This window comes from Colius striatus, chromosome 20 (genome assembly GCF_028858725.1).
Source record: "Colius striatus isolate bColStr4 chromosome 20, bColStr4.1.hap1, whole genome shotgun sequence".
NCBI lineage: Eukaryota > Metazoa > Chordata > Aves > Coliiformes > Coliidae > Colius > Colius striatus.
Window position 1 is genome coordinate 6950000 of NC_084778.1, and position 26503 is coordinate 6976502.

A 26503-nucleotide genomic window follows, 5' to 3' on the forward strand; every position below is an offset into this window, starting at 1 on the left:
TAAAAGAAAATAGCTTTTAAAAGTCACACTTTTCACAGTCCAAGGCCTTTGCTAACCAGGCATGGGGCTAGAAAACATATACAGGGGAGCACAAACACTGAAGTGCAAGGAGGTGGGAGGGGAGCAGTGGCAGCAGGATGGCTATTCCCTCCAAGGGGAAGAAAACTACTGGGTTACTCCTTAGTCTAGTTGCAGGAGGGGAGAGAAAGGAGGAGGAAGAGGGTGGCTTGAAATTGAGGATTTAAATCACAGCTACTGCCTGTGGTGACCTGAAGCTTTTAAGGCCACAGCAAGGGTGTGAGCAAGCTCAGAAAAGTAAGCAGGTAGGAAGGGATGTCCTGCTGCTGTAAATCAACCTCGTCCCAGCCTCAGATTTTTTTCTGATTCAGGATATTTTCTGGTACTTCTGGCTCTCAGTTCAATGAGGGAACAGCAGAGGCAATTCAAGCATTTGTCAGGGTCAATATTCATCAGTGGGGGGAGAAGAACTGGTACTTCATGGTTTGGGTTTTGAGTTCTAGAGGAGTCCAGACAACTTGTGGAGGGCAGCAAGCAGGTAAGGGCTCAATTTACAGAGTGAGTCAATGGAAAACCTTAAGCCCCTTCAAATACGACAGCTTGCCCTGTAGCACTTACCCAGGTGGCATTTCAATGCTCATGCATTATTTACAGCTGAGCTCCAACAGCTGAAAAAGTAGGTCTTTGCTAAAGCCAACTGAGTGAGCAAGGTGTCATAACTGAGCTGAGGGGCTGAGGGCCATGGGTTAGTGGTGGGTTTGGGCAGTGTGAGATGATGGGTTGGACTTGATGATCTTAAGGGTCTGAAATGATTCTATGATCCCAGTTACCCTTCAGCTGCACAGAGCAGTGAGACAGAACAACCAAACTGAGATGTGCTGATACTGGCTGACATGGGCAGAGCCAGGGAGGCAGCCAGTTATGCACCAAGAGGTTTAGTAGGTTGGATGTGTCATCAGGATAGAGATCAGAACCAACACAAGACTAGATGATCTCTAAAGATGACTAGTTGGAAAAACTAGTTGGAAAGTTGGACTAGATGATCTCTAAAGGTCCCTTCCAACCCCTACCGTTCTATGACTCTATGATTCTAAGACTGAATCCTGGATCATGTCTGGGAAGAGTTATCTGCAATGCATCTCATTTGAATCTGCTGAGCAGTTGCAGGGATGATAACCACATCTTTGTATTTCATGCACTCTGGCAATGAGAGATCCTTACTGCTGCCCAGCCAAGCATCCCAAACCAGGAGATATCAACTCAAGGGCATGGAGCCCCACTATAGGGCACGACTCTGATGATCGTGAGTGATGCTTTACAACTGGTGTCTGGCACATAAACCTGTGTCCCAGCCAAAATCGATGCTGGCTGATGCCTTCTCTCAACAACCCTGCCAGGAGTTATTTAAGGCAGGAGGAACTCCTCCAAAGAGGCCCTTGCTGTTAGTAAGTGAAGGGGCACTGCCTCCAGCAGTGAGCTCTCGGTGCCTGAGGCCTATATCTGAGTCAAATTACATCAATTCCAACCACATGAAAGGAGATGCCAGAACCAGACTTTGCTACTGAACCACATTCTCCCAAACAGCAACTCCTGAAGGCTCATCCCACTAGTGACCAGCAACCTCAAACCTCGAGCTGACATTTTCAGATCAGACAGATGCTCATCCCACCTCACATGACACAAAATCTCTCCTCCTTTGCAGACAGTGTCTCTGGCTCTCATGCTTTGAGTGCTGCATCATTACACTTGCCTACATTTCCCTTTCCCCCCCATATTGGTTGAAAGTCTGCAAATTCATGCCTGGGCTCAGCCCCTAATAGTCTGTTTGCATATCCATGTCACCAGGTCTTGAAAGAGTCCCAAGGCAGCCATGGTACTTTCCAATAAAGTGAGGACACCAAGCTCCCTTCCCATGGTTATGAGCCCCCTGCAAGCAGAAGCATTCTCATTACCTCCTCCTCAGCTGCAGTGTTGGGATTTGGCCTGTTTAATCACCAAGTCATCTGCTCTACACGTCTTCAGCCCAACTATCATCAGAGCCAAAGCAGCAAACCAATGCTCAGCTTTCCCTGACTCCTCCCTTGCATCAGCAGAGTGATGCCTGCTGCTAACATGCAGGAGATTCCAGGGGAAATGTGGCTGTGGTTGCCCAAGGCCCTTTTAACCCCACACTGCTTAGGAAGCTGGACCAGGCTGGCAGCAAACCAACCCTGTTCATCAAACCTTGTGCCTGCCCTCCTGCCTCTCAGTTTACCAGTGGCAGTGGCTGGAGCTTAAGACTTGATGCTGCAATTTCAGGGCTGACTAAAAGCATGTTATTAAGGGCATTGTCCAAATGCCTCTTAGACAGGTTTGAGGCATCCACTACCTCTCCAGGAAGCCTGTGCCAGGGTCTGGATGCACTGGTATGGTGTGCAAGGGGCACATCATCCCTTGCTTACACAGGAAGGTACAGACAGCCATGGCTGCTGAGCTATGCCTTGTACCAGCAAATCCCTCATCTCCAGAGCCATGCCTGGCCAGAAGTAATCCATTAGCCTGCCACAAACAGCTTGATGCATCTTCTGACATCAGCCAGATGGTTTCAACTCAGTGAACAACTGGGAAATTCAAGTAGTGCTTTCACCTCTGTCACACAAACAGGACTCCAGGGTGAGCAGCCCTGGCTGGGAACACCTTGGGCAGTGCCCTGCAGCTGTCCCACCTTCCAGATGTTGCTTCATTCAGCAAAACCAACTCATTTCCATCCCAAACTTGCTGATCTGGTGGCCAGGTAACTGGGTGATTTCACCACTCGCTTGCCCTCCCTGCCTGGCTTGGTTTGTTGTGTGTAACATGCCCACATTTTCCATGGGGAGCAGACCTGACAGCTCTGACTCCAACAGGTGCAGGAGAAGCCAAATTTCCCCTGAATATCAGCAACAAGCAGCAAGAGGATGGCAGCTTCTTTAACTGCTACAAATGGTGAGCTGCAGAGTTATTCCTTCATCACAGCCCTCATAAATATATGCTCTCCTGGATTTGCAGTGCTTCACCTCTCCCTCCACAACAGGCATTTCATTTGCTCACTGTTTAGTCCTGTTTTCATCATGCCAAAAGCCATTCCAGTGTCTCTGACTCTTTACATTCAATGACAAATATTGCACCACTTTCCTTTCAAGCCTCTTGGGAAGGGCAGGCCAAGTGCCAGCTAGAGCAGATTGATGTGGGCTGACATGTCAAGGGACCCTGGCAGGAGGACACCCCAGGCTTGATTGTCATTGGAGCACTTCTCCCCTCTGCAAGACATCGAAATGGCTTTTTCTCCCAGGCTGGATCCTGTCTCAGGTCAGTCTTGGCACAGATTTCCTCTGAGGGCTGCACTTGTAACTGTTGAGGGCACAGAGCACAGCAGCAAGCAGAAATAGGTCTGCCATGCTGGAGACAGAAGAAGTGTGCAGAGAACTGCAGGCAGAAGGGCAAGGACGTATTGGGTGAATTACAGCCTGGAATGAGCGTGGCAGGGTGCTGCAGACCCTGCAAAAATCTCACTTCCACACTGCACTGATGCTAGGACAGTGATAAGCATCAATGCAAAAGAACAACCATTCTGGGGCACATCAAAGTCTACTGAGTCCAGATCCCATGTCTGCATGTTGGTTAATGTTTAGGTAAAGGATGTAGAGCTTTATCTAATTATCCCTCCCTGGCAAATCGTCCCAGCCTCCTGTGCTTTACAGACCTCCTCAGCCAGATGTTGAGCCTGAAGATGTCCTTAAATCCCTTCTGAACTCTCAGTGCTTTTGGGCCTGTCAACATCATCTGGCAAGGAGAGCTTGATGAAAATCCAATTGTGTTTGTTTCCAGCCTGGTCCTTGCTGCTGTTGAAGCTTTGCTGTAACCATGGCACACTCATTTGGCTGCTCAGCTGGGAGAAGCCAAGAGCCAGCTTGGAGCATCCCTCTGACACACACACACTGATTCAGAGGTAAAATGGACAGCAGGGATGACCTGAAGTCCTGGTATTTACACCCTACTAGCCTTAAAAGAGCATTACTTAAAGCACATCTATCTTTCTCCAACTGGATGAAGTCTTTCTCTTCCCATCCAGCTTAGCAGCTGCTGCTGCCCTTGGGGGGATGATTGCTGGCCTATCTTCTCCCTTCCAACATCACACATGGGTCCCACAAGAAGGACAGAATGTTTTACTAAGGCTGTCCCACAGTCACAAAATGCCAGACAGGATGTCTTCAGTTTAAACAGCTTTTTTTTGAGAGGAGATTCATCAAGTTTTCTACATAGGAAAGGGGAGGGAGTGCTTGTGATGCACCCAGCTGCATTTTGGTGGGGTGTCCTCAGAGAGTCCTGATTTCCCAGGGATAAGACAGGTAGGGGCAGGCCACAGCCACCACCACTTGCCAGCATCTCCCTCTTTTTGGGAAGGGGTTTAGCCATAATTAACCCCAGCCTTAATCTGCTCATCCCACTTGCTCAAACCCATCTGTGGGGGTGTCAGTGTGGAGCAAAAAATTCTGGCCAACTACCTCAGTGCACACAAAGAAACAGCCCCAAAAGGTTGCTCTGGTCCAGCAACCCATTCCCTTTATCTGCACTGATTCCATTTATCTTGGAAAATAGACTTTCCACAGACAAAGGAGTCCCTGCTCAGGCAGTTTTGGAAATACTTTGGTGCTGAGGTGAGGGAGCCCTGGCCCAGGCTGCCCAGGGAGGGTGTGAAGGCTCCTTCTCAGGTTTCCAAACCCATTTGAACATGTTCCTGTGCCCCCTGATGGAGGGGAATGTGCTTTAGCAGGGGTTGGGCTGGATGAGCTCTGGAGGCCTCTTCCAACCCCCCACCCCATTCTAGGATTCTGTGAAGCCACACAAAGAGCAAAAATACAAAAGGCACTGTGCTTCCAGTCATGTATATTCCAAAGGGAGTAAATTCAAGAGGCAGGAGCCCAGAAGCAGCATCATGCTGAGACGCACTGAGAACAGAACAACTGACAGGTCAAATCATGGTTGTCTCAATCCCAGCTATGAAACAGATAGAAAATTGTATCTTGAGTAACTTTAAAAAGTTCAAAGAGTCCCAGATTTGCAGATCTAGGAAATGCCTCGTGACCATGGAGGAGACTGAGGTGAGAAGGATAGAGGTGATAAAAAGTACACTCCTGGCACTCACCCTGTAAGATCACCCACATCCAAATATTTCTCCCAACTTCTCACTGTCTCCTGTACCTCAAAAGGTTTCTTTTTTTTCTTTTCCCTATTTGTTTCATCGGGGTGTGTGCACTGAACCCCAGCAAACCTGCTCCCTTACTGTGCTGTGCATGGCTATGAGCCATCTGAAACAGCTGATCACAGTGCTGCAGGCAGACAGTCCCCTCCCATGCTCTTCATTACTGCAAGAGTTTCCAAACATTCCAACCAAAGTGTGGAAAACACTCTGGTTTTATGTATGTTGGCTGAATGCTGCATGTACCAAACCAAAGGTATCTCCCAAAGGAGCTGCTGCAGGTGATGCCTGTGTGTCAGGCATTCCTAGCACTGCCCCATCACTCTGATACCTCACTTACCACCACACTGCATCCTGCTATTGCTCTCAGTATTGGGCAGTTCATTAAAGAAGCTGAGCAAAGGGTTTGATCAGTCTGAGACCAATGCTTTAGGAGAAAAGTCAAGCAAGAAGACCAAATGAGATAAGGAAGATGCTAAACACAGTGAGTGGCACTGCTGCCTGCAGTTTCCTGGTAGCCCTGTAGAACCCAGGCAGATGAGACACGGCCTCAAGCTGCAAAATCACCCAGCCCATCTCTGACAGAAGCCAAGGGAAAGAGTTGGCTTCTTTTTTGTCTTTCTCACCCTCCCCTTGTTTTCCACACTCTCTCTCAAAATGTTAGCTCCCTTCTGACTTTTGTGTCACTCAGGTCTCCCCATCACATGAAGTCATTCTTCTGTTACTCAATCCCTGTGGCTAACCCTCAGCATTCCTAGTTAGCAATGTCCAGGCAGGGATCAAAGAGTATCAAATAGCTCTGTGGGACTCCTTCCTGCATGGCCAACAAGTAGCCCAGTGACAAGGGACAACCACACATCAGACACCTTCCAAGTGGTCAGTTAATATTGCCAGAGGAAAGCCTGGTCTGCTTCAGCCATGCTGGGATTTAAATGCTGAACCACAGCAGTATGCAGAGATTCAATTCTTATTTCCTATCCTCTTGATACAGACAATCACAAAAGTCAGGGACAATAAGCTTGGAGATGGCCTCTCCTGTGCTCTTTGGGCAATTAACAGAAATAACACAGTAAATAAGCTCAGTCATTCTAACGTTGCAGGGTTCAGCCAGGGAAAAGCTCTGCTCCACCTCAGTGGAGATCTTATTAACACTTGCCACGCACAGGCAGATAGCAGTTGGTATTTAGTGCCTACCCTGGGAAATGAATTGCTTTCTGCCTGCCTCCAGACTGCAATCATCCCAGAGACAAACAGAGCTGTGTGCCACAGCCGCAGCCAACGCATCGCCCGCAGAGGCAGCTGGAGCTTTGCAACAACCCCCTGGGTGAGGACAAGGGCAAACCCCAGCAGCCTCCTGCTGCTGAGGGTCACAGCCTGGCCCACCCTGATGCATCTTTTTGAGCCATCACCAACCCATAGACAGCTTGGCAAGTGTTTGACTCCGGAGATGGATGTGAGCACATGGATTTATAGACTCAGTGGCCACGAGGCTGCAGACTTAGGTCATTGTGATATGATCCAGCAAAGGTCACAAGATCCACTTCTATCCCTCACCCACGTCCTCCTATGAGATGAAGGACCCTACCTATAAGCCAGGGCTGAATGTCCCACTGATGAGGCCTGATTACCTCAGTTTCCCAACACCAGGAGCCTGAAGAATCACCAAGAGACAGAGTTTTGCTTTTCTCCAACCCAAACACATGCCCAAGACTCAGGCCACGCAGGCAGGAGTGGAAAGGTTGGGGCATTGCCTGCATTCCACTGCAGAGTGATTTCTAACACACCATGAAACCACAGCATGGGGCAATAGCCCAGTCTGCTTTTTGCAGCATTCCCTCCATGTGCCAGAAAGCACTTTGCTGCTCTGTCCCTTCTGATTTTCAGGACAGCCATGTAAGATAGGGCAAAGTCCCAACGAGACAGACAGACGAGATCACCCACTCACAGGCCCTAAAGGCCTCCAGCTCACAAATTCTCTGCCCTCCTACAGCAGCTACCATACACACACAAATACACACACAGGGTTTTAATGAAGAGACTGCACAACTCTTGCTCCAGCCTCCTCCCACCAACAGCAGATTTGTGTTGGATGCTCTGAAGAGATTGTTTGTTGCAGGAGCTACAACTTCTCCTATCACTCGCCCACACATTCCTGGCAGCAGTAGCAGATTTTCATCCACAAACATTCATTCTCTTTCTGTTTTCAAAAGGAAGGCCACATTATTTATGCACTGGGCTTTCCCCCTGTGAAAACTCCCTTTTTTTTCCCTCAGGCTTCACAATGGCTTTGTAGAGAAATGCAAGCAGGCACTGCAAGCAAGCAGGAAAAATCAGCATCCAGCATTCTTCTGGGACAGAAGGGTTTTGTGCCCCTGATGAAATTGGGAGTGGGAGGTTAAAAGATCATTCCTACCAACAAAACAAAGCTGCTTCATCTCTAACAGTTCATTACTAAATCAAAACACTCTCCTCTTCTAACAGGCCTCCACACCTGGCTGCCAAGTGTGGTGGAGAACATCCAACCCATATGTAACTGTGGGTTAATAACTGCTGCAGCCTGAGGAAGCCTCCTGACTTCCAAAAGTTGCCCCAAACTATTTTCCCAGCCCAGAAGATCCACCCTGTAGATGTGCAAACCCAAACTTAAACCCCAAATGGCCTCAATCCTAAATATGCTGTGGGCCTGAGTGTTGGGGACAAGGCAGGAGCTGGAAGAGGATCAATCAAGCAGGATTTTTGCCCTCAGCAGGAATATTTTACTCCACACTGAAGGAGCTGGCACATGATGGATGTGGCACACTGTGGCTGCTGGGCCAAACCCTGCACATATCAGGGGCTAGAGGTATCAGTCCTTTAAACCTACTCCAGGAAGGTTTACCAAATCTCCTCTCTGACTACCTCAGGCTACCAAATCTCCTCTCTGACTTGTTGCTTCATCAGCAGCTGCTGCAAAGCCACATCTCACAGGGCTATACTCACATTCAAGTCTTGTCCAGTGCTGGAGGGGTGAAGGGAGCAAGAGGCAAGAGCTGCTGCATTTTCAGCCCTGCTTAGGCTGAGAAAATCAAAGAACCTGAACACAAGATTATGTCTTATTTTATCATGCCCAGCCCTGTAATTTGCACATATCACACGGAGAAGTACCTATTATGGCAGGGGCTTTTACATCCCCAGGGCAGTTCCCATTGAGGCAGGGCCACAAGTAATAACTTCCCTGCAGAAATGTATGGCAACAGAGAAAAAATACCTGTTGGTTGCTTTCACCCTATTCATACCAATCCTCACAGAGACAAAGAAAATGACAGCTACTGTTGGACACTTTTATGATTAAATATATCCTCCATCTCAAAGAATTACAACCACTTTAAATAACTTTCCTAACCAGTCCCAAGAGAAAAATGATGGCTTTCAAGCCAGGAAACTGTTCAAGATGGAGAAAAATCAGTGCTGCCCAAGGGGTGAGCCACAAGCCAAAATGTGTGAGGCTGCCAGACCCCTTTGGTTGAGGAATTAGGGGCTCATCCTTTGCACTGGCAATAACATGTTAAGGTTATGCAGAAGCAGGGCTTGGCTCAGTCCCTCAGCTGTGTCACATAGAAAACAGGCTTAAACTTTAAGAGAGTGAGTTAAAAAAGGTACCTAATATATGGGTCCTAAGTTCATATGCAGGCCCCTGAAAAAGGATCTGACTTTTCCAAATGCAAAGACCTCAGTGACTCCTGCTGCACTCAGGCCACCTTCTTCAAACACTTCTGCTCCTTCTCTTCACTGACCTTGTCTCTTCTTACCACAGTTATCTTCAGAATCCAATGGCTATTGTGGTAAAACACAATCAATTAGCAGAAACAAGAATGCTCCTTGAGTGCCTGAGGAGCAATGTCATTTGTCTGCAGACTGACATGTCAGGGTAATGCATAATGAAGCAGGAATGTGGTTTAGCACTGACTAGTGCTGCTTGTCAGCAGAGATGAAAGAATACTCTGTTAACACTGGAATTTACAGGATCTAGTGCAACAAAGCAATAAAGGGGCTTTGGGACTGGAATGAAGGAGAGATGCAACCCAGTAAGCACATACATGGGGTGGCTGCTGCTAAGAGACAGGGGAAATGCAGTGGTGAAAACCACAGCAGCAGAGATACAAGAAACTGCAAGGAGAAAAGTGGATGATTTGACTTCCCAGTGAACATCAACTGAACAATGGGACCTCCCATCACAGTGATGGGATGCACAACTCTCAGCCTGGCCAGATCTCCCTGAATGGCAGCACAGTCTCTGGTGAATCAGCCAGTCCTCCCAGTTTGGTTTCATCAGGGAACTTGCTGAGCACTCTGTCCCCTCATGCAGGTCATTGATGAAGGTGCTGAGCAAGACTGGCCCCAGAACCAACCCCTGTGGAACCTCACTGGCCACAGGCCTCCAATCAGACCCAGCAAAGAATGTTAACCTTGTTGAAGACCCTTGTTCAGACCAATTATGGGCACAATTCATCCTTTATATACAGAAATACTTGGGGAAACAAGGTTCTCCATCAGCCCTAGGAATGAGCCAGCTCATGCAGGGCTGTGGGAACGCTGGCCAGCTGCTCTGCACTGCCCCTTGCAAAGAGAAACAGTAAACAGCCCCTTTTCCTGCAAATTCTCATTGGGTGCATTGGCTGTGGAGCAGACCTTGTACCACCCTTGTGCTATACTAAACAGTCCCAGCTCCTGCCCACATCAAATCCAAACCCAGCATACAGGCTGGCCCTGCCATCAGCAAAAAGACAAGTGGCAAAGAGAGCTGGCTGGAGGTAGGTAAAGCTACCTGAAAAATCCATGTGAATTGAGAACAAAGATCAGATCCTTGTTCTTCACATGTCCCAGCACTAGGGATTTGCATGAGCAAGTGCTGGCAGCTCTGAAACATCAAATGGTTCTAGAAAGGGAAAGAAGAGCCAGATTGACTCACCCCAGTGTGGACTCCCCCAGTAAGCTCTGTACCAGGCTTGGGGTGGGGGTTTCTCCACTTGGAAACTGTCTGAAAAAGAGTTTTACCTGGTGTAAAACAAGGCTGGATTTGGAGTTAGGGTATGAATAATCCCTGTGCCTTCAGATGCTGCCTGCTCTTGTGCAGAGCAGAAACATGGGCAGCAAAGGTAACACACTGGCCACAACTCTCCAGGGACTGGAAAAACACAGCAAAGGCACAGAAGCTGTTTCCCCTGGGAAACTCATCCTCCTTCCCCACTAAGTGTGAAAGCTCCTGCTCCAAAGCAATTACAGACATGTGGAGCTTTGATTACCAGTTTTGCTTTTGTGATGCTGAAAGCAAGTGTTTGGCAGCAGGAGGAGCAGGGAGATTCCAGGATCTGATTCAACACTTGCTAGTTAAAATGCTGGACTGTAATCATGTCTCTGAGCAGAGCCAGAGACATACAAATTACTTTAGCAGGCTGGCTTCATCCTCCTGCTTTTGGCTACCCTAGCAGGCAAAAGGCTGATTTTCATCCTGGATGTTTAATACACATATATGTGAATCAGAGGGAGGCACACAGAGGGACACACCAAATGAGACAGGTTCATAACATGCAAAAAGATAGGCTCCAGTGCCAGGCAGCATGGCAGAGCAGGGCAGCCAACACTGAGATCTTCCTCATTTAGCTCCTTCTGTGCACACACTGAGTGTGATACCAGGGGTGGGATGGAAATGGAAAGCAATAGCCTCCTCTCCTGCCTGGCTGCAGCATGAGCAAACAGCTCCAGTCCTTTCTGTCACCTGTCTCCATCCTTCTCCTCTGGCTGCTCTACTTTAGATTATCACCTGTAATGAATACAGCAGGTTGCAATAAAGAAAAGCAATCTCCCCTTCTAATTATTTTACCACATTTCTGGTGAGACTGGTCACAGCTCTTTGGCTTTGCTCAGCTCTTGGTTGAGCTGTGCCTATGAGTGGGGCTTTCACTTGCTGTGCCAGTGAAACCTCAGCAGAGGTACCAGGGGGTGCCAGGATGGGCTGATCCACATCACCACCATCTCCCAGTGGAAATACCAACAGCCTTTAGTGAAGAAGGCATTCTATCCCACAGAAAATTGGACTGTAGGCACCTGAGAGGTGGCAATACAATGACATCCAGAGGCCCTTCAGCCTCCCTTCACTAGCCCTGAGCAAGAAGAGAGAAACATCCCACTTGTGCCTGAGACACACCTTGATCCCACAGCTGGGGAATCTCTTAATCAAAGAGAGGGCTCAGCATTGCACTACTGCACCCATCTCCTAACAAATGCACTCCCCACTGCTCCTGAGCCCAGGAATAACTAAGCTCCAATTCCTGCCCAAACCTTTCCAACACATCTAAACAAGCTGCAGGGGACTGCAGGAGATGGGCACAGCTGTGAGAGCAGAGCAATGAGCCAGCTACTAATTACACCACAGAGCAGATGACTGGTGAGTTGTGGATGGCCAACAGACACTCATAAAAGTGTGGAAACTTAGTATCTGTAAGTTCCTGCAGTATCTGACAGCAAGACTGGGTCAAGTCAATGCTGATACATGGGAACAAGACCCCATTACCCCCTTGGAGGCATCACAAGATACTTGCAAACCCCATCTGGGGAAACAGTCCCTGGTTGTTGGTTGTGGAAGGAATTACCCATCAACTAATACACAGGCAGAATCAGGAGCCTCCCAAAGGGGGTAACTGCTGGTGCACAAGTAAAGCAGGGCATGTTCAAGTGCAGAGAAGACAAGAAAGATGTTTTATTACGTACTCTCTATCTAATGGCATTTAGACCTTAGCAAAGGGTTGACTTCAACTTCTAGCAAAGGATTGGCTTCACAGAATCACAGAATGATGGGGATTGGAAGGGACCTTTAGAGATCATCCAGTTTAAACCACTGCCAAAGCAGTCCCACCTAGATCAGGGGGCACAGGAATGTGTCCAGGTGGGTTTGGAAACCTCCTGAGAAGGAGCCTCCTGGGCAGCCTGGGCCAGGGCTCCCTCAGCTCAACAGGGAAAGAGTTTTTCCTTCTGTTTTGATGGAACTTTGTGTTGCAGCTTCTTCCCATCACCCCTTGTCCTGTCACTGGATACAACAGAAAAAAAAGTGCTGCCCCAACCTCCTGACACCCACCATTCAGATATGTGTAAATATGAATGAGATCCCCCCTCAGTCTCCTCCAGGAAGAACGGCCCCAGGTCCTGCAGCCTTTCCTCATAAGGAAGATGCTCCAGTCCCCTGATCATCTTGGTGTCCCTGCACTGGCCTCTCTCCAGCAGTTCTCTGTCCCTCAAGCTGAGCCCAGAACTGGGCACAGGACTCCAGATGAGGCCTCAGCAGGGCAAAGTAGAGGCCTCTCAACCTGCTGCCCACACTCTTCAACACCCAGCTGCCTCCTAAACAAGCATCTCAAGCAGAAACCCAGGCACTTCCTGTCCCACAAACCCTCACTGGGGCAGAGGCAGCAGCCAGTGCCACATGTTCACAGCCCCAGGGGTTGTTGCTGTGTGGTGAGGACTCATTTAGGGCCAAAACCTCATCCTTACCATTAAAACTGTGGAAAACCTCAGCTGTTTCCCATCTTTCCCAAGGAGAGGCCAGTGTTACAGTGGGCTTGTAAGATAAAGCCTCACAAATCTGTGGCACATGGACAGGCTCGTGCGACTGCTCCAAGCTGCTAATTAAGGACAGGGATTGGTAATTAAAGGCAGTTGCACAAAGCACTGCTTGAAATAATCTCTTTTTTTTCATTTTCAAGAACTTCCTGGGTTTGGGGCTGTGAAGAGCTCCCCACTGCTAAATCAGAGTAACTTTATTAGTGTCCTGATGGGATGACACGGGGTGTGCATCTCCTATTCTAATTAAGGAAAAACCCACAAAAGTAACTGAGCTCTTGGGTCATTACCCAAATCCATGTGCCCAGCCCACAGGGTGCAGCCTTGCCATGTGCTGCCCTGCCATCCTCCCTGCATTTCTGCCACTTTATGGGAAAGAGCAGATTTGAATCGTGAATATAACTTCAAAACCCTCAACTCACCAAAGTGCAGCTACCACTGCTACTGAAATGGAGGTGTTGCTCCCCAGTTGGGTCTCTAAGGACAATAGGGTGCGAGGATGCTGAGCCAGATCTCTAGGAGACATGGTCCTATATGTCCAGGCAATCCTTTAACTCCTCATCTGTTTTCCTCCTGTGTCCATTTTCCTTCCTTCTTTTCAGACTAATTTTTCTCACCAGATGAGTTTCCACCATGGCTACTACAACAGGAACCCAAACTCCCTTAGGACCAGCACCTGGATACAAATCCTGACCCTGCCAGATTGCAGCTCCTGTTGTATTTCTCACTTCTTTCAACAAAAGCAATGACTATATCATGCATAACATCATGGGAAACAAGGAGCCCTTTCTGTTCCCATCAGCCTCATCCACAGGCTTTTCAGCTCTGGATGTCAGCAGTCAGGATGCTTTGCTGAGGATCCAGGTGAGGAGAGGGCTGAGATCATTTACTCCCTATCTCTAATCAAACAGCTCTCTTCATGCAGACATGCTGCAAACCACAGTGTGCATGGTGACACGTGTCTCTACATTAGTTACTGGCATCACAGTGCTTCCCAGTCTCCTGAGCCTGGGGGTGGCCCTGAGGGCTCAAGGACCAGGCAGTGGACAGTGACCTATGGGGGTGCTGGTGGCTTTTGGCAGCTGACTCACCATGACTGTGGCTTCCTCTTCATGATGCCCTGACGTCTCCACTGTGAGTGGGGGCTGAGGTGGTAGGTGAGCTGCCGGCAAAGCTTCTCCATGGCCCCGAGGGAGTCTCCCTCCTGCAAAGACAAGGGAAGGATGATGAGAAAGGTGTGTGCAGCATTGCCATCACATCCACAGGATGCTCTGACCCACAGTGGCTCCCTGCTGGGAGGTGGCAAGTCATAAGGGACCACACTAAAAATTACAGAATGCCAGAGTGGTGGGGTTGGAAGGGCCCTGCAGAGCTCCTCCAGCCCAAACCCTGCTAAAGCAGGGTCCCCTCCATCAGGGGGCACAGGAATGTGTCCAGATGTGTTTGGAAACCTCCTGAGGAGGAGCCTCCACACCCTCCCTGGGCAGTCTGAGGGCTCCCTCACCTCAGCACCAAACAAGTTTCTCCTCCTGTTCCAGTGGAACTTCTTGTGTTCCTGTTTGTGCTCATTACCCCTCGTCCTGTCACTGGCCACTAGAGAACAACACTATAGGAAGAGGGAAAAAGAAACCCTGCTGACTGCTGAGATGCTGCAAGGACAAGGCATTTCACCAAGAGACACCCCATCCTGCACACCCACAGCCACTGCTGCTGGAGAGCAAATACAGGGGATGGATAGGTCCTGCCTGGTTACAGATGATGAGCTCCCTTCTTGGCTGCTGTGCTGGTGTTCAGGTGATCTCCATGGGGGATCACCTCTTTCCAATTCCCACAGCAGCAGCACTGTTATCATTTGACACTACATAATAGCTTTCAGCACTGAAGTTTTACAGAGATGGATTAAATAAACCAACCCATCCATTATCAGCATAACTGCTTTACAAAAGAGCAAACACTACAAAGCTGTGTGAGCTGATGGAGCTCTCGGGAACACCACTCATCATCAACTCTCAAAGCATATACTGGGGTGGGGGAAGAGAAAGCTTCAAGGAAAACAGAGATTTTGGCTGAGTCTTCTCATTTCTGATGAAAATTTCCACCCAGCATGGACAGTACCTTGGAAAACTTTAACTCTGAAGTTAATTTTGGTGAATTTGGTGAATCCCACAAATTTCAATCATGGAATCATTTTGGTTGGAAAAGACCTTGAAGCTCCTGGAGTCCCAGCTCTGTCCTCACCCTGCCCAGCCCAGCACTAACCCAGGGCCCTCAGCACCTCAGCTTTGGGATCCCTCCATGGCTGGGGACTCCCCCAGCTCCCTGGGCAGCCTGGCACAGGGGCTGACAATCCTCTCAGGGAAACAGTTCTGCCTCAGCTCCAACCTCAGCCTCCCCTGGTGCAACTTGAGGCCATTTCTTCTTATCCCCCCACTTGTTACTGGAGAGAAGAGACCGACTCCTACTTCAATACAACCTCCTTTCAGGCAGTTGTAGAGAGTGATCAAGTCTCCCATCAGCCTGCTCTTCTCCAGAATGGGATATCAGTCTATACTAAATAGGATGTCAGCCTACATTAAACCTCAGGCACACCAAAATCCCCCCAGCCCATGAGTGACCCTGTGGCAAGAAATATCCACTGCTCCAGGCCTGGGGATGGATGCACCCTGGGAAGCTCAGCTGTCAAATGTCATGTTTTCCACTAGAAGTTCTGAACACAGGCTGCAATCATTCCTTAATTAAAGCCTCTAAACGTTTTGGGAAGGCATGGGCACAGGCTGCTGCCTCTGGCTGCTCTCCACGTGCTCTCTGTCAGCAGCAGCCTGTGCAACCAGCATCCCCAATGTGAGAAGAAAACACCATCAATTTTGACACCTACCCTGTTTTTTTTACCCTTGTGTAATATCCACAGCAAGCTGCCTACTGCCATCAGTTCTCATTCAATCTGGGGGGTTTTATTCCAGCTGCAAAGCATTGCAACAGCCCCTGAAATAACAGTGTCCACCCCCCTCAGCACCGTGTGGGAGTTTCTCTGTGAGCCCTCACTGCTCTGCGTGAAAACAGCTCCTGTTGAAAAGGAAACAATGTGCTAAAGTGCTGTGGAGTGAGTAGCCACTGTGTTGCAATTCAGCACTGCAAATTGCTCCAATGGAATCCTGAAAGAGACAGTTTAAATAGTATCATGGTATCATCCCCACAACTCAGCTGCTGGGGGAGGTGAAAGAAGTCACAGGAATGTGGCAAAAAGCTGAGAAAGTAAAAGCAGCAAGTTTGTGCTGGTACCAGTGTGGCAGAACCATCTCTCTCCAGTAAGAGCCCTTTTCCACGAGCAATGGACTCTCACCAGCCCCTGGAGAGCAGCTGCCAGTCCTCCTCAGTGTGTGTCCAGGTGGCTGGTGGAAGCTCAGGTCTGAACTTCACACCAAGCCAATTTCTGAGGAATAAGAAATCCCCTTGAAAGAGCTGAGCACAGCATCCATCACCACTGACACAGCACAGGAAGGGCTCCAAGGAAACATGCTCAAGCAGGGCACAGCATATTTTAATCTATATCTCTCTACAGTGGTGACCAGAGCCAGCTCATTCTTCACATGGTCATCCCCATTTAGCCACTCTTTCAGTCCTTTTTTTCCTGAGGAAGCTCTCAAACCTCTCTGCTCCAAGAAGCCACTTCTTTTAGGTACCTTCCTAAACCTCTGCAACTCCTCCTCAGAGCTTTCCACGAGGCTCCAGAGCAGCCCTGGGCCTGACCACCAGTGTACCAGAGCTGCCCTGGGTTGCACAAACGTGCACAAAAGAAGCTGGAGCAATGCCAAAGGCAGGGCTGGATGCTTGTCTTATTGTCTAAACAAAGGCTCTTTGGCTGATTACGATCCAAGTTTATCAGGAAATAATTGAAGCTGACACATACCCGGGTGGGACTGAGCCCAAGAACTTGTTTGAAAACTGAGTCAGCTTAAAAACTATCCCAGCTCACTCATGTTGACAAAGCTCTAATCTCACTGCTTGGTGAGAGGAGCTGCCAGGAGAGCTGAGACCAGTGTTTTGTGCCAGTAGGAGCCATGATGCAGGGCACTGTCTCTGTGGGCACCATGCCATGATACTGACCCTCCCTCTGATGGAGGGGGACACACTTGCTCTCCTTCCAGCATGCTCCTCCCTGCTCTGTACCATCAGCATCCTCAGGAACAATGCAAGAGAAGACAAACAGAATCACAGAATGGTGGGGGTTGGAAGGGCTCTGCAGAGCTCATCCAGCCCACTCCCCTGCTAAAGCAGGTTCCCCTCCATCAGGGGGCACAGGAACATGTCCAGGTGGAAACCTCCTGAGAAGGAGCCTCCACACCCTCCCTGGGCAGCCTGGGCCAGGGCTCCCTCATCTGAACACCAAAGTGGTTTTTTTGTGGTCAGAGGGTGCATAAGCACCAAGGCAGACTGACCTCAACCTGCAGAAGCTGAAACCCACAGCACTGGGTTTTGGCAAACACTATGTGCCCCAGAGAAGGGATAACAAGCACCAAAGATATACAAAGAGAGCTGCCATTTCCACCAGCAGTCTGTCTTACTACCAGAACCAAACTGCAACAGGAACTGTTTCTGAAATAACACACAGGGGTGAATCTGTAGCAAAGGCATCACCAATGATAGCAGGGAAGACCTGGCCACTTCTAGCATCAAGCATGGTGCATGGGTGTGGGAACATGCATGTGCTATTCTGGTTTCCAAGCTCTGGGGGGAAAATTGCAGAGCATCCCAGGGTTGGGGAGATGGGACAGACCACACAGAGAGTTCTGCTTTCCCAGTTGACAATGCTGCCAGGAAAAAGCCTGTTTCACAGAGCTGGGATATACCCTTTCTCTTTGTACTACACACAGAGATCAGTTGACAAATGCTGATAAGATGCTGGTGATGAGCACTCAGCTGAGCTCCCTGCAGATCCATCAGCCACACATCTGGAAACATCTGTGAGTTTGCAAAAGCTCTCAGTGCAGTGATCTTGCACATGCCTGTAACAGCTCCTACATCAATAGGGAGAGACATCTGTGCCATGCAGGCAAGCAAAACTGCTTTGAGTGCACTCAAAAGGGGGGCAAAGCCTCTTTGTGAGGAGTAAGAAAGCTGTATGGCATCCTCCCTCCTTTGCATTCAACTTGGCTGCTCAGCTTGACAGCTTTGAAGAGAAGACTTGCATCACAGAGCATGTTTATGCAGCACCCTGGCTCTCAGCAAGACCCACAGAGCCCACAAAGACCAAGCTCAGGTGGTTGCTAGATTAGCTCAGAGAAGTAGTTTTGGGGCAACATCTTGGCTTCTACTCAACCACATGCTCCCCAAGCTGGCAGAGATCCAGTGCAGTTCCTGGCCATCAGACAGGATGCTGAGCATGGAATGGAGAAGGGATGAGGGAAAAGATGAGAGCTGAGGCTCTTCCCTGCAGAGGGCCCCTTTCCCCATCAATCCTCCTTCATCTTTCCCTGCCTCCAGCCCTCTGGAGAAGGAGAGGGCTGCTCACTGCCAGAAGTCTCGAGATTCATGAGATTTTAATCCCTTAACAGATTTCAGCTGGGAGAAGGATTCATGGTACATGTCCCACCTGCAATCCACAACCAGCCTTGTGCTAACAGAATCTCATTCAGCTGGGAAACAAGGGGGATCAGCATGAGCTGAGCTCTGTCTTTCAGGGAGGGTGCCCCAGGCATGGGCTGGGGACCACCAGGCTCCTGACCCTGGCTCCAGCCCTCAAAGGAGAGCTCTGGATGAAGGGATGGAGCAACAGTGCTTGAGATGGGAATCAGTTAAATTGCAGGGATAAACAGGAGCAGGTAAAAGCAATGAGCCAAAGCCACCACTGTTATGTCCTATAAACTTGCCCTGGGTTCTGCAGGGGGAATTCCTTTATCCTCACTGAATCATAGAATCATTTTGGTTGGAAAAAAACATTAAGCTCATCAAGTGCAACCCCTCCCCTCACCCTGCCCAGCCCAGCACTAACCCAGGGCCCTCAGCAACCACAGTATCACTGCCTGCCCTCTTTGCATCACCGCACAGCAACAACTCCTGGGCAAGGCAAGGAGGTAACATTTGTATTCAGAAACTGAATTACAGGGCTGCTCCAAAGGAAGCAGCCAGAGAGCCCAGAGGAGGATGCAAAGTGTACCAAAGCCTTGTGATAAAGATGTTATTGCAAATTAATTTGCTTCATTAAGAAATGAATCATCTGCTCCTCCTCCAGAGAATCCCCAGTGGTGCACAGAGCCCTGGGGGGCTGCACCGAGGCCAAACATCATGTAAAATAGGCCAACGTTAATGATTAAACAGCCCTGGTAGAGAATTCCTGCTGCAGCACAGCAGGGGACTGACCCAAATTAGAACAATTAGCCCTTGTCTGAGGTCTGAGGGAAGCAACAGGTTTTATCCTGTGTTATTATGCAGTCCCACAGTTCTGTCACTCACAATCAACCTCTGGGCAAAAATAAAGGTGCTGCCCTGCAAATCTTCACATGCAATTTGTCCCTCCCAAATTATCATCTGTGACTTCATTACAAATTGAACATTTTCTTCCCCCTCTTCTCTGTTTCTTTTAAAACACTTTTCCAACTTGCAGCATCTCTTTCTGGATGCTGAGGGACTTGCAGTTGCCTCTGTGATGCACAAACAGCTCTGACCTTGCACAAACTATTGCAGCCACAGGCCAGGGAAACCAGCCTTGTCCTGGGAGCACCATTCCCTGCATATAAAATATGTGGTGTGGAGACCCCTCAGCCCAGATGTTTGTTTTCTATATAGTTGAATGGATGCTGACCCTTAGGACATGTATACCCAGAAAACACAGAGAATGTTAGATTTCCTTCCAAATCCTCCTTGTTTCATCTGTCTTGGGTGATCAGCTAGGACAACAGGACAATAATTTGGACTATTAAGGGAAGAAAACAACAGAGAAGAAAAGAATCCCTGTGCTCACATTGGTAAACAGAGTTATTACACAGGTAAACAAAGACATAAAACAGTGAAAGATGCTCTAAGGAAGGCCTAGGACACATCATCCTCAATGGCTTTGACATGCATCAGATCCCTTATTACAAACTAGCTAGAAGCAAAGGCAAGCAAATCCCCACTAACCCATGCTGATGTAGGGACAGAGTTTGGGGTTTGGAAAGGATGACAACAAAATGAAGAGGGAATGTTACCTCAGCACTGTGCAAGTGCCTCACGTGCCCCCAGGGCCCTGGAGTTTAATAGAAACTGAATTTAACCATGCCACCTCTTTTGATGTAGTCACATGGAGCTGAAGTCATCTAATGGCTTTCTAGTTCTTTTTCTCTCCTTTTTGCTTTCAAAGCATGGGCTAAATTGCAGTTTATTGTTGCATGCAGACATCTGTGTTGCAGCCAGCCCCAGCAAGACACTGTCAGACTTTCCTTTTGAAACCCTAATGGGGTTTTCTCCAGCAAACTGTCCTCCTCCTGCAAGACCAGAAGCTGAAGAGGTAGGAGAGGCTTTAAACCCACTGCTCCTCTCTCACCAAAAGCCAAAACATGCCAACATCTCACTGGCTCAGGTTGTGTGACATGGTCCCACCACAGAAGGCTCAGTGGTTGCTCTTACCTACAACCCCAGTCCAGATGTGGAGGAGAGGAAACACATCAGCAACAAATCCCTCTTGCTGTACAGCTGAGCAGTTCACTGAGTCCCTAGGGCAAGGCATGAAAATGCACATGGACAACTCCCTGGTGTGCTGTAGGGAAGAGCTTTCCAGGGAGGTGTCTTTAAAATACCATCATAAGGGTATTGCAGTTCCCTCTCCATTGTTTCAGGTGCCTCTGGGAAGAGACCTCAGAGGGTGGGGAATGAGTGATGAGGTGGATGATACCCAAAGAGGAGCAGATGTGGCCTTGGTTGATGGAAGTGATACATTTTGGCCACACAGAGGACAACAAAATCCAAATAAGGTGACAATAGGGCTTTAAATGGGTCCATTTGACCACCCAATACCCTCATGCAGATATTACTTTGGAAATAAATCAAGGTCGTTTTTATTATAAACGAAAGGAGAAACAGAACAAATGTCATAAAAGCCATTTTAATAAGAATGGGGTTGCTCCCAGCAGGGTTCACTCAGCTATGCTAATCCACTTGATCTTTCTGGAGTTTCCCCAGGTACACAGCCACATGGGCCAAACTCTGCCCAAGCCTCCCCTTGCTCATGTTTAGGGCCAAGCACACACTGGCAGCAGAACCTTTCCCATGTTTTCTTTAAGGGAAGGATATGCCCCAGAATTAATTCACATTATGAAAGCAAAAAATAAAACCCAAAAGAGAATGAGGGTCTCTTACATGAGAAGCATTTGGCTTCTTACAGGAAAAATGCATCTTTTTGGCATGGGAAATTCAGATTTGAGCTTAGTGACTCCCTCTCTCAGCATGGCTCCAGCAGTGAGCTCACTGCAGAGTCCTTCCCAAGCTCTGCTTACATCCCCTCTCCAGACAGACATGTAGCAGCAGGAGGTTTGAAAAGACAACAAAAACAAACCAGCTTCTGTTTTCCCACTGCAGAAGGGCACTTGGTGATGGAGCTGGGTCCATGGGGTGCAGGATTCGGGTCATGCAGCTGGGAACAGCCAGTGAGACCCTTGCAGAGCTGTCAAATGTTTATCAGAAAGTAAAACTCCCATCCAGCAGCAACCTTTTTGTATAGGAAAGAACACTTTGGAGATCTTGCAAGAACTGAAAAGAGCAACCAGCTCTCATCAGCATCCCTGATTAAAAAACTTCATCCCATTACCTGGCAAAATCCAAACCCAGCAACCAAATCATCCAATATCATTTCAAACCCCATGCCCAGGCCTGCAGCCATCAGGCCAGGTATGCAGAAACAGGAATGACAGTCCCAGCTACTGCACAACATGCCCTCAAACTGAAAATGCTTTTGCATAAGACTAATAGAAGGTTGTGGTCATGATTAGCTGCAAGCCCCGGGCTGAGAGTGTTTATCTTCAGCAGCACTTCTGGTCTTCACCCTACTGGAGAAACATGCCACACTGACAGGAGCAGTGATTGAAGGTGTCCCTTAGCAGGTGGCAGGCACTCCATGCCAGGGCAGGCAGCATCAGCTTTGGCAGCAAGCATGGCAAAACCAACGTTTTTGTGGAGTCCTGGTCAACAGCAGCAGCTCAAAACGAAGTGAGGGAGAAAGTTGGCAACTGATGCAAATCATAAGTGGCCTCAACCTGGAGATTTCTGGGCAGCAGGTGCCTGCAGGGATAACCAGACTCCCAAGCTGAAGGTAACTACCTGACTCATTGCTCCTCAGCATGCTGACTGCAGCCACTCTCCAGAAATTCCCATTAGCTTCTCAGTCCAAAAGAAGCAAATAGCTTTCATTCCATTAACCAAATCATCAGCCATCCAGTGTGGCATATGCATTAACCTCATGGTTCCAAAAAACCCTAAACCCTCTGCCTCCAGGCAGACCTTGTGAAGCTGCAGGAGTGGCAGAACACTGAAAGAGGAAATTGGTAGAAACAAAGAGAAGAAATGGAAACCAATTCTGCAGCTCAGGTCCCGCTCTAAGCAGCGCTCAGCATGGCTTTGACGGCAGGCTCAAGGGTGATGCCTTAGATTCAGTGTTGACACATCAAAATGAAAAGCAATGTTCAATAGGGCTTATCAAGAGAGCCAGGAGTACAAGATGAATGGGATTGCAGCAACTCAGGAAGTTATTCAAAAGGATCCTGGAGTAATATTACATTTGGACTTCAGAGAAGCAATTAAAGGCAGCAATAAAATTCGAGGTGACAGATGGCCCTGAGGGGAACAGGTAAGAGAAAGGGAAATTGCAAAAAAGGAATATAAACATCTTTGTGAGAGCTACTGGAGGATACTCAGCTTAGGTTCCACAGCAGAGGATAAAGCAGTCAAAGCAACACAAGGAATGGCAGGGGATCTGTGTGCTGCTTTGCACCCAGTCACTGCATTGCCCCACGCTGTGGTGCCCAATGCTACCGACTCCAGCCTCAGCTGAGATGTGCACAACAAAACTGGGATGGTGGAGGAGGCTTTTGAGCATCACCTCTCCAACACATGCTCCTGACATGCACAGTAAGATCCTCAGACAAATAAATTGGACTCCCTTCAGTGCTATAAACAAAGTTATTAATGGAAAAGCCATTTAGTTACCAGTGTCTGCTCCTGGAAGGGTCGCTGGACCATCCTTTCAACAAGAAATACATCTGTATCATTCTCATAGACTCAGAGAGTTTTCATAAACCAAAGAAAGCAGCTAAAAATCCAAATGAGACATTCATTGCCCTGGAAACATCTCAGCAAACTACCAACCCAGCTCCTCCCCAGTGGAGTTTACCCCATCACTCACTGCCACTGCCAGCAGCTGCCTTCGCTGCTAAACTCGGGGAGCTGCTCACCATTCTGCACACCCCTCTCCCCCCAGGCTTAAACCAGAAGTAGATTATTTGGGTATTTATGTCCCAGATGTAGCACATCATGCAGAGATTTTCCCAGCCCAACAAGCTTGCTGCACCACACCAGATCCCACGGGAAGCAAATCCCAGTCCAGTCTGGTATTGCTGCTGGAGGAGAGCAGGAGTGTCCCCAGCATACCACTGCAAATATTTATGGCACTCTGTGGGGGCTCTCAGCCCCTTGCCACAACCCCTGGGAGCCTCTGTGACGTGCACAAGAGCCTGGGAAGGGGTGGCAGTGACCCACTCACACCAGCCCCCATTGCTCCTTGGTGCAGGCAGGCATAGAAACCTGAATCCCAGGGCAAGGGCACAGTCCTCAGAGCAACACTCACCTTCAGCTCATTAACCACTGTGAGGCCCTCCTAGGCACAGGAGAATTAGTTTTCTTTTCTTTTTTTTGTGAAAGGAAAAGAAGATAAGACCACAGGAAGGAAAAAGCAGCTGAGCAGTGGCTGTGCTCCAGCCAAGCTCTCCCAGCAACAGCTCTGGGATGCAGCAAAGCTCGGGGCAAGTGGGTCACTTCATCAAGTGCTCCAAGCAGATGTGAAGCTACAAACACAGACACAAGAGCTGGACTGGGGATTTCCTGGAGAGCTGGATGGAAAGGAGAAAATGCAATGTGACAGAGAAATCAGGAGGATTAGCAAATTAGCTAATGATTGCAAAACTCTTTGTAGATGGGAAGGGTGAGATAATGCTCTCCACCAAAGCCCTGAATACCCATGAGATAATTGCTTGCTGGGCTTTGGCCAGAAATCACAGTCCCTGCCATCTATGAAGAGCAATCACTGAAAATCCTACTGGCCATTTCCCTATCTGCAAGACCTTGGCTCTTGCACTTCTTTACTACCTTTTGCCCAACAGAAACAGTGTGGCTGCATCTCCTCTGGAAGGAGTAATCCCTGGCGATTCACTGGGGTAGACACGTGTGGTGAACCAGAGAGAGGGGCTCCTCTCACCTCATCAGCACCCCATGGGATCCTGATCCACCTCAAATCTGCAATGCCACTCATCAACACATCTCCTCTACATCTCTGAGTGAAAGGATCTCCAAGACCTGAGACAGAGATAACCAAAATGTGCCCTAGGCACTGACAGCCTTCAGTGGTCAGGGTTGAAAAATGATGTAGCAGTTGCTTGCAGTCCCAGAACAGCTGAGATTGAATTGTAATATCTGTTAGAGCTTCTTTCACTCACCTTGAAAAATGGTGAGTGGGACCTTTCTGCCTGAACCAAGTCAGATGGGGCTATAATCCATGGCCATGATAATGGCCACATAATCCTCAGCCATCAGTAATGTTCTATCAATAGAGAGGAAATCCCTCCTTATTGAAACCCTCAGCAAACCCTCCTTATTAAACTATTAATTCCTGCCAATCCACATTGCCTGCAGATCATTTGCTTGCTTAATATTCACACAACTGAGAGTTAGGCTGGAAATAGTTATTAAAACAGTCATCCAAGTGCCCAAGTCATCCAACAATCCCCTCCCTGTGGGAGAGGTCCCTGCCACATGCTCTTCAGGGCTCCAGGTAAGTAAATAATGTTCCCATCAGGAGGCAGAGAATCAATAAGTGCCCTTCCTTTGTGCTAAATTATGTTCTGATTAAAAGCTAAAGGAGCTGAACTCCAAATGTCAATTACCATCAGGGAACATCAATAAAATACACTGTTACTGTTTAATGAGGTACCTGTTCATCTGTCCATTCCCTCTGGAACATCGACTTGGGCGTTATTGGAGAGGCTACAGGTGAAGCGTGTGACAGGGCTGACAGTCCCAGATAACCAGCTTGGGATGGGGATGGGAACCTGCCTTTGCACTGGTATTTCTGTGCATTGACACACAAGTCTTGGCTGCCAGAGCTGTGCCACAAGGGTCCTTAGAAAAGATTCAAAGTTAATCAGGGCAACTACAGCCTTCACGTGGCATCAGCAACATCCAGGCACAGGCAAACTCTTCTGCCAGGAGCAGGATCAATGTGTCACCAAGCCTGAATACCAGCAGGACTCATTAGGACTAAAAGCACTTGTTTGAATTGCTAAGCAGCATACTGTGTTGTTCAAAAAACAGTCCCTAAGCTTAGCAGCTCTGGGGAAAGAAGCTCAGCAAATGCTTCCTTCATGTGTCCATCCTTCTTCATCACACTTTTTCTGAGCTATATTTCCCATCTTGTGATTTTTCTGGGAGCAAGTCTGCTTGGCCCAAATTGGTTTTGTGGCATGGATTGCATGCAAGTGGCTCTTCAACATGCTGCTTAGGTATCATTTTTTGGATGGGAGCAATGCATTGAAAAAGAGACCAGGGACCCAGCTCAGATACTCTCAGCTTCATTATGCACTACCACACTGACAGAGCTGAGGAGAAAACCTTTCCTGTATATTAACAGACTGCTATTTCAGAGCACTTTCATCCAGAGACCAAAAACTCCTGCCTCTGACAACCCTCTTGTAAAGCTGGTGTCAGTTTGCAGGCAGAGGAGCAGAGCACACAGCTGACAGCTGTATCTTACACTGCCCTGAGTATCTGTGGAAGAGGCAGGTAAGATCTGGCTTCATCATGGGAAATGGCTTAGATGGGCAAGGGGGAAGAAAGAGTATTTTCCATAAGACAAACCTGAAACCTTCATTTTACCTGATGTAAAATGTATTTTTTTCTTCTATGTCAGGGCAGAGTTGCTGATCCCCACGTGCTGCCACAAGACAAATGTTAGACTCTTCTCCAAGAGACTTCACCAACTCCAGAAGTGAGCCTTGCTCACCACAACCCACAGCAGAGCATCTCTTATATCTCTCTTTCTTGCCCACCATGAAGGGAAGGCCACCAAGAAGTAAGATGTGAGGAGCTGCTTCTCTGTCCAGCTATGGAGCATCAATGGGAGAGTCAAGAGCAGAGGCAGTGGGGGTCTAGGTCATCTCCTATAGGGGCTTTTTTTTTCTGTAGAGGAGGAGAAATTGGGAAGAGAAACAAGGAGGTAGGAAAGGAACAACCAACCTACTGTTAAGAATTGGTAGATCCTTCCAAAATGCAGCCACAGACCTTTTCTTTCTCTTTTTGGCACCAAACCACTTGTGCTGGTCTGCTCCCTTCTCCCTTCTCTTTTCCTTTGGATTCAGCTCTGAGGTTTACTTTGGGTGCTTGGCAACTGCTGCCTTTAGAGAAAAGATGGAGCCACTGTGAAGTATCTTTTCCTGCAAC

General features: G+C 48.4%; 1 protein-coding gene across 1 annotated transcript in view; it reads right to left on the minus strand.

The window, feature by feature from the left end:
• Positions 1–26503, minus strand: part of LRRC75A (leucine rich repeat containing 75A) — a 78157-nt gene that overhangs the window by 15157 nt on the left and 36497 nt on the right. Inside the window, exon 3 of the mRNA XM_062012351.1 lies at positions 13921–14033. Within this exon, the coding sequence (XP_061868335.1) occupies positions 13921–14033 (113 nt within the window). The remainder of the gene's footprint in view (positions 1–13920; positions 14034–26503) is intronic.